General features: G+C 34.6%; 1 protein-coding gene across 2 annotated transcripts in view; it reads left to right on the forward strand.

The window, feature by feature from the left end:
• Nucleotides 1–9290, forward strand: part of SYTL5 (synaptotagmin like 5) — a 114644-nt gene that overhangs the window by 83660 nt on the left and 21694 nt on the right. Inside the window, exons 9-10 of one of the 2 annotated variants that reach the window (XM_003799881.1) lie at nt 7383–7475; nt 8102–8167. In XM_003799881.1, coding sequence (XP_003799929.1) covers nt 7383–7475; nt 8102–8167 — 159 coding nt within the window. The remainder of the gene's footprint in view (nt 1–7382; nt 7476–8101; nt 8168–9290) is intronic. The other variant, XM_003799880.1, reaches the window with a different exon arrangement.

Here is a 9290-nt window from a genome sequence, read left to right on the forward strand (position 1 = left end):
GTGAACATGAAGGACGTAAAGTCTCCATCTTTCTTTATGGCTGCATAGTATTCCATGGTGTACATATACCACAGTTTGTTGATCCATTCGTGGATCTTGGGCTTCTTCCATGATGGAAAAATTCTTAATAAAATATTAGCAAACCAAGTCCAGCAACAAGAAGGTTGTATACTATAAACAAGTGTGATTTATTCCATGATATAAGGTTTAGCATTCAAAAATAAATTAATGTGATACAACATACCAATAGAATAAAAGACAATAACCACATCATCTCTGTAAATGCAGAAAAAAATCATTTAACAAAATCCAACATTTGTTTATAATAATACTCTCAACAAACTAAACATAGAGGGAATTTCCTCAGTGTAATGAAGGGCATCTACATAATTCCTCCTTAGTGGCATCACAATTCATGGCAAAAAGGACCGAGTGCTTTTCCCAGAAGTGTAGGAACAAAGCACAGGTTTCCACTTTCACCACTTCCATATAACATTGCATGGGAGATTCTAGCCAGTGAAGTAGAGAAGGGAGAAGAAAAAGAAAGGAAGAAAAGGTAAAAAGTCAGAAATAGGAAAAAAGAAAGAAAGGCATCTCTTTGGAAAGAAAAAAGTAGTATCTTCTTTATTTGCAGATGACATTATTTTGTATGTAGAAAATCCTAAAGGAGCTGAAAAAATATGACTAGTACTAATCAACAAGTTCAGCAAGGTTGCAGGAGATAAGATTAATATATAAAAATCAATTACATTTTTATATATAGCAGTGAACAATTGGAAAATTAAATTAAAAAGATAATTCCATTCATAATATCATGAAAAATAATTTTTTAAACTAAGGAATAAATTTATTTTAACAAATATAAAACATGTGGTTTGAAATTTATAAAAATATTGCTGAATTAAAGGAGATCTAAATAAATGGACAGGTATGTCAATGGATTAGAATAGTCAATATCTTTTAAGATGGAAACGCTCTCCAAATAAATCTATAGATAACACAATCTCAATCAAAATATAAGGATGTTTTGTAAGAATGGACATTACAATTCTAAAACTTATATGAAAATGCATGAGACACAGAATAATAACATCAATTTTGAAGAGCAAAGTTGGAAGACTTATTCTTCCAGATTTCAAAACATACAGTTAATCAGTAAGGCACTGCAATGGCATAAACATAGGTGATAAACAAAATGAAATTGAGAGTCCAGAATAAATCTTATATTTATGGCCAATTGACATTTAGCATTTCAATAGGGAAAAGATAATCTTTTAAATATATCATACTGGGACAATCAGATATCCATATCACACACACACACACAATAACTTTGGCTCTTACCACACAACATGCACAAAAACTAACAAACTAACTCAAAAATGGATTATATACCTAAACACAAGAATTAAACCCATAAAATTCTATAAGAAAACCTAGAAGAAAATCTCCATGACTTTGGGTTAGGCAAAAAGTTTGTGGATATGGCATCCAAAACATTATGCATGATATACTCAAGAGAAAAAAATGCTAAATTGAATTTCGCCAAAATTAGAAATGTTTTTACTTCAGAAGGAACCATAATAGAAATGAATAGTTAAGCCACAGACTGGAAAATTATTCATAAATCGTATATTTGATAATTTGTATGTTGAATATATAAAGAACACTTATTATATTCAATATTAAGAAGACAAATAATCACATTAGATAATGGGCAAAACATTTAAATAGACATTTTATCAGAGAATACTAACAAATACCTAATAATCACATGTAAATATGCTCAGTATCCTTAGTCATTAGAGAAATTAAAATTAAAATCACAGTGAGATATCACTTCACACCCACTAGAATAAAAATAATAAAAAAATACATAATAATAATTGTCCAGGATGTGGAGACATTGGAAGGAACCCTCATACATTGCTAGTGGGGAATGGAAAATGGTACAGACACTCTGGGAAAAAGTTTGGCAATTTCTTTTAAAAGTAAACATAAACTTACTATATGATGCAATAAATCCAATCTCAGGCACCTACTCAAGATAAATGAAAACATATGTCCGCACGAAGACCTGCCCACAAATGTTCATGGCTGCATTACTCATAATAACCAAAAAGTGGAAATAATGGTGTCTGTCAAGTGGTGAATAGATAAAATGTTTTGCGGGTCACGGTCGCTCACGCCTGTAATCCTAGCACTCTTGGAGGTGGAGGTGGGTGGATTTCCTGAGCTCACAGGTTCAAGACAGCCTGAACCAGAGCAAGACCTCATCTCTAAAAATAGCTGGGTGTTGTGGCAGTTGCCAGTAGTCCCAGCTACCTGGGAGGTAGAAGCAAGAAAATCACTTGAGACCAAGAGTTTGAGGTTGCTGTGAACTATGATGCCATGGCACTCTACCAAGGGTAACAAAGTAAGACTTTGTCTCAAAAAAAAAAAAAAAAGATAAAATGTTCTGTTGTATGCTTTAGCCACAAAAAAGGGAATGAAGCCAAATTTAAAAAAAAAATATGTTAAATGAAAGAAACTTGAATACATTTATATAAAGTGTCAAGAAAAGGAAAAAAAATAATGAAATTAAAGCAGATTAATGGTCACTAGGGAGTAGCTATGTTTGTATTGGCTGCAAGCAGGCATGGGGGAACTTAATGAATTGGTATAAATGTGATAAAACTGAAGTACAGTTTGATGTTTACACAGTGTAAGTTTGCTAAGAATCACTGAATCAAATATAATGGGTAAATTTTGTGGTATGTAAATTATACCTCAATAAACTTGTAGAAAAATGTAAATAGCAAGGAAAATAGGAAAAGTTTGGCAAAATATTGATGATTTTTCAAGCTGGATGATCGGTTAAAACATTTATGATACTATTTCTTCTATTTCTGTGACTGTTTGAATTTTTTCATGATATCCATACTTGATCTTAGCCCAAAGGCCAAGAAGTGATTTTTTCATGATACCCAATGTTTAAAAAGAAAGTTAAGAAACGTGAAGACTAGTAGTTAGTTTATGCACTAACCACTGGGTAATTGCATTCCCAGAAAAAGCAAATCATAAAAATATAGAAAAGGGATTATTTGAAAAAAATAATAGGGATATGTTTCTCAGAATTAAAGAAAACTATGTCTCATTTTGAAAGTGTCAAAGATGAGAAATAAATAACAACTCACACCTAAACACATTCATTATACTGAAATCTAAGAACATGAAAAACAAGATAAAAAAATTTAATCCCTAGATACAAATTCTATTCCATACAAATAAACAAGGGTAAAACTAATATCGGAGTTTTTCCTAGCAACTCTATGTACAAGATGAAAAAGTAGTACTATTTTCAAAGTGTTGAAGAACAGTTTGAACATAGAATTTTATTACCATTTGAAGAGAGGGCAAGGCTTTCAGTGCTTGCCACACAAAAACCCACATTGAAAATAGTTTTGGGTGAAATGCTTAAGAAGAAAAAGAAAGAATCCAGGAACTGTCACAAGGTTAAAAGTAAAGATTATTACATAAAGTTGTCATCTTAGTAAATATAAACCTAAGATCAAAGAAGTGAAAACGGGGACGTATACACAATAATTCAGACTTTAAATTCTGTTAAAAATCATACTTGAGGGAGGCACCTAAGGCTCAAGGAGTAGGGAGCCGGCCCCATATACCGGAGGTGCTGGGTTCAAACCCGGCCCTGACCAAAAATTGCACAAAAAAAAAAAAAAAAAAAAAAAAGTCATACTTGACATGTTCTCTTATCTCAGCACAATTATGTTAGGCATTAATAACATGAGTATAAGTTAAAAATACCCCCCAACATTTGCAAATTGAAAACATACTACCAAGTAAATATTGGTTTAAGCACAAATCATAATGAACATATAAAAATCCTAGAACTACATGAAAATAAAAATAATACAAAAAACTTACCCATGATGCAGTCTTACTTCAAGGGAAATTGTATAGCTTTGAATATTTATATATGACAGGAGAAAGTATCAAAAACTATTCCTTTTGAATTTAACTTTTAGTTAGGAGAATAGCATACTAAAGTTGAAGTTAAAGGTGCAATTAAAAACAAAAGTCAACTGGAGTTAGGTGATATCTCAAAGTAGTTTTGATTTGCATTTCTCTAATGATTAAGGATGGTGAGCATTTTTTCATATATCTATAGGCCACCCGCCTATCTTCTTTGGTGAAATTTCTCTTCAGGTCCTTTGCCCACCCTGCGATGGGATCACTTATTTTTTTTTGCTAATGAGTTTGAGTTCTCTATGGATTCTGGTTATTAAACCTTTGTCAGAGACATAGCCTGCAAATATTTTCTCCCACTCTGAGGGCTGTCTGCATGCTTTACTTACTGTGTTCTTGGTTGTGCAGAAGCTCTTTAGTTTGATCAGGTCCCAATAGTGTATTTTTGATGTTGCTTCAATTGCCTGGGGGGGGGTCTATCTCATAAAAAATTCGCCCAGGCCGATTTCTTCAAGTGTTTTCCCTGCACTTTCTTCTAGTATTTTTATGGTTTCACGTCTTAAGTTTAAGTCCTTAATCCAGTGAGAATCTATCTTAGTTAATGGTGAAAGGTGTGGATCCAGTTTCAAGTCTTCTACAGGTCGCCAGCCAGTTTGCCCAGCACCATTTGTTAAATAGGGAATCTTTTCCCCGGTCAATGTTTTTAATTGGTTTGTCAAAGATGAGGTAACGGTAGGTAGCTGGATTCATCTGTTGGCTTTCTCCTTCATGTTTACATGGATGGAACTAGAAAATGTTCTTCTTAGCAAAGTATCACAGGAATGTAAGAAAAAGTATCCAATGTACACAGCCCTTTTATGAAACTAATTTCTAGCTCTCAAATGAAAGATACAACTTAATCATAGCCTAAGAATATGGGGAGGGGGTGGGGAAGGGGAGGGGAGAAGGGCGGCTGGGTGGTGGGAGGGTGACCGGAAAGATCACCTATATATCTGTCTAACAAGGGTACAAGTGAACTTTTCTAGAACTAGAATATAAATGTTTTGACACAATGACTATGCAAATGACATGAAATTTATGTGAACCAGCTTGATGAAAGTATTTCAAAATGTATATGAAAACACTACACTGTGCCCCATGTTTGCATTAATGTATACAGCTATCATTTAATGAAAAAAAAGAAAGAAAATAATCCCATAAGATTCTGTTGAGGGAAAAAAAAAGTCAACTATAAACAAAGATAAAATAGAGAACAACAAAACAAATGTTGGTTGTTGAAGAAAAACCAACAAAACAGATAATCTTTGAGAAAATTACCAAGGAAAAAGACAGGGAAAAAAATAAATAATATTATGAATTAAAAATGGAACAGGATGTGCTTGTACAGATAAAATAGATTTAAAAGTTAATATCAACAATTATAAGTGAAAAACTTTGGAAACAGAGATGAAATGAACAGATTTCTAGAAAACTATAATTAGCCAAAACTGGTTTAAGAAGAAATTTTTTTTTTTTTTTTTTTTTTGCAGTTTTTGGCTGGGGCCAGGTATGAACCTGCCACCTCTGGTATATGGGACCAGCGCCCTACTCCTTTGAGCCACAGGCGCTGCACAAGAAGAAATTTTTTAAAACCTGATTTTATTTTGACATGATGAATTAAATAAAAACAGAAAGTACAAAGAAAAATTGAGACACACATGACTTCACTGGCAAGCTCTATGAAACTTTTAAAGATATTATTATTGTAAATATTATGCATGTGCAAACTTTTTATTATGATAAAATATATGTAACAAACAAATTACCATTTTCTTTATTTTTAACTGTACAGTTCTGTGGCATAAATTACACTTGTAGTGTTGCATTAACACTACCATCACCATCATCCTTCCCCAGAACTTTTTTCAACTTCCTCAACAAAAATTGTGTACCTATTAAACACAAATTTGTTATCTTTTGGTTTTTGATACTAGCCATTCTAATAGATGTATAGTGATATCTCATTATAGCTTTAATTTGCATTTTCCTTATGATGTCAAGCATTTTTTTCCAATGCCTATTGGCCAGTTGTTTATCTTTTTTTTTTGCATAGATATCTATTCAGTTCCTTTGCCCATTTTTGATCAGGTTATTTGGGGGGTTTGCTATTAAAAGCAAAGCACAGAACTATATATAACAATACTGATTTTTAAAACAGTAGTTGAAAGATATTCTCATGAATGCCTACTCAAATTTGTGTGTGGTTGTTTTATAATATATGATTTTTCACATAAACAAGGAGAAAAATATGAAATATAATATGGAGGGTTCCAAAACAATGTATACAAATTTCACGACTGGAAAAAAACTGTATTAAAATTGTAATGTTCAAATATTGACTTCTGCAAATATAAGAGATACAAAATGCAATATACAAGATAACAAATTTCATCAGTATACATTGAGTATTACAATTTTAATACAATTTTTTCCTTTCTTAAAATGCCTATTCATTTTTTGGCACCCTCTCTATGTAGAGCAGATGGTAAGTATTAGTTTCACCTGGGGGTGAGAGACGGGGAAGGGAGGGGAGAAGCAAAAAATTATTCATAATTAAAAACAGTATGCATTATATAATCCACTTATGTATAGAAATGTGTTTGTGTTCTATATATACAATACATATACCATCAAAAATATTGAAATTTGGTCATTATTGTGTTAATGGGAGAGCTAAGTATTTAATTTATATTTATACATATTGCTTAAAATTTTTTTCTCATAAAAATATGTCACTTAATAACCAAAAATAAAAGGAGATTTTATCATAAATGTGAAAAGGAAGTTTGGATGAAAGTCCAGTTTCCTGTTTATACTATTGGAGAAATTTTTGAGACATATTTTGCCATCTTGGCAATGTGTATGTGTGCATGTATACACACAAAAAACTTTAAAAAATAATTTAAAATAAGTACATTACCAACATATGCCCCTTTGAGGTCAAGGAGGTAGGAATTAAACCCTGGTCTGTATGATTCCAAATTTAGTGTCCTTTCCCTAAAGCAAGCACCATACATTAAGAAGACCTCATTCTCCATCCACCTTCACTCTTCTGAAGGTATAATTAAGATGGACTGGAGCAGAAAAGAGAGAAACCTAGGAATGGAGTAATTTCTTAATATTTTAATTGCATTCTCAGATGTTTATGAAAGAAAATGGTTTTTCAAATGAAAAGTCCATCTAGGAAGGAAATAAACCAAATCTGGGCAGTGCCTGTGTTTCAAAAGAGTAGGGCATTGGCCCCCTATACCAGAGGTGGTGGGTTCAAACCCAGCCCTGGCCCCCCCCAAAAAAAACTGCAAAAAAAAAAAAAGAAAGAAAAGAAAAGAAAGAAATTAAAAAACCAAATCACTGATTTTTCCTTCCTTTCTTAGGACTCCTTGGAAGAAGCTGAAAAAGGTGTTGATGCCTTAGTGTCCTCTCGGTTTTCCGCGAACACCCACAGTCTGGCAAATGGCCTGTCAACCGTAAGCAGTTCTCTACCATGGGCAGAAAATAAAATTCCTTCTTTTGCTTGTTGATTTTCTGTGCATTTCCAAAGGAGAGATGAATGTTCTCGGGCAAATGTGTGGTAATAAGTTAAAAGTTATTGTAGGCTCCTGCTTGCACTTTGTCCACTGAATGCTTTTCAAGTCTCATTTTGTGTGGGCTTTTTCTAAGGCTTCTGATTTCTTCTTTCTCCTTCCACAGTCCTCACCCAGGTTTTAAACTCTTCCGCTCCCCTCCTTTCCCCTCCCCTCCCTAGTTCAGGTTCAGTCAGCTGAAGCCTGTGAATGATTTTACTTCTCTGCTGACGAATTTCCCTGACACCATTCTCTTAACTGCCCAGCTGTCCCCCACGCCACTACCAGTCATTTTCCTAAAACACATACACAGATCTCTCCCACTCAGAGATCATCTATAGCTTACTACTGCCTACAAAATAAAACTCCTTCTTACTTTAGTGTTCAAGGCCCTTTTTGAGAGGAAGACTTTAGGAGCCCCTGTATCCTTATATCTATCTACATATGTCTGTAAGTCTTTTCCTTGGTTTCTCTGATTTCTGTTGCTCTAATATTCTTTTTCTTTTGGTCTTTGGATGACCTCTTTAAAGAATTCTCAAGCAGGCTCTGACAGGAAGTGGACCTACCTAAATGTGCCAGATGCTGACTCAGACACTGTGAGTTTTCAACCTTTCCTTTTCTTTCTTTCCAACCATACTTGATAAATTTCATGGTCTGGAAAACATGCATAGGTGGGAAATTCTTCCCACACTTATCTTTTTCTCAACTAGTGTACAATTGACCAGAAGTTCTCTTTTAAAATATTAATGCAGTTATCAGAGCCCAAGTATTCTGATTTAAATATTAGAGTCTGAGTGCCAGTCAAAAGATACATGGGATTACCATTAATAAGACTTACCCCTAACAAGACCTTTGGATAAATATCTCCATTTTAAATCATAGCCTTGGTTTGGGTAAGAGTATAAAGTTTGGTTAGTAGTAAAATTTCCACAACTTCCTTAATTTCTCGCAAGTTTCAGCATCTGTGTCTTCTTAAAATTCCTTCTATTAGTAGGGGCCTTCTGTTTACAAAGGATCCTCTTTGATGATGTGGCTACAGAGGAGATGCAGTGTAGACCTAAGTCAGTGATATAAAGAGGTAGTGAGGTATGGTATGAAGGTCCTCAAACTAGAAACCTGGACATCTTGCTTTATGTCTTGAAACAGGCAAAAATTTGTATGAGTCAGAGTTTCCCCATACATGAAGAGATTGGGGTTTATGCTTAAAGCCTTTGATCCTCAAAGCATGGTCCATGGACTAGCAGCATTGCATTATCTGGAACTCCCAAACTTTCATAGTTCATAAAGCCCTTGGTGTTTCAGAAATTCTGTCATGGCACTTCTAGGCCAAAAGTAATATCTGACAATGCTTTGAATATCAAAGGCTTTAAGAATAGATCAAAAGGCTTGGCGCCTATAGCTCAACCGGCTAAGGCGCCAGCCACGTACACCTAAGGTGGCGGGTTCGAATCCCCAGCCCGGACCCGCCATTGTTGTTTGGCGGGTCTGGGCTGGATTCGAACCCGCCACCTTAGGTGTATGTGGCTGGCGCCCTAGCCGCCTGAGCCACAGGCGCCGAGCCGACCTCATCTTAAAAAAAAGAAAAAAGGGCTCGGCGCCTATAGCTCAGCCGGCTAAGGCGCCAGCCACGTACACCTAAGGTGGCAGGTTCGAATCCCCAGCCTGGGCCCGCCAAACAACAATGATGGCTGCAACCAAAAAATGGCCAGGCGTTGTGGC

Source organism: Otolemur garnettii, unplaced genomic scaffold, assembly GCF_000181295.1.
Source record: "Otolemur garnettii isolate 467f Iridium unplaced genomic scaffold, OtoGar3 scaffold00158, whole genome shotgun sequence".
Taxonomy (NCBI): domain Eukaryota; kingdom Metazoa; phylum Chordata; class Mammalia; order Primates; family Galagidae; genus Otolemur; species Otolemur garnettii.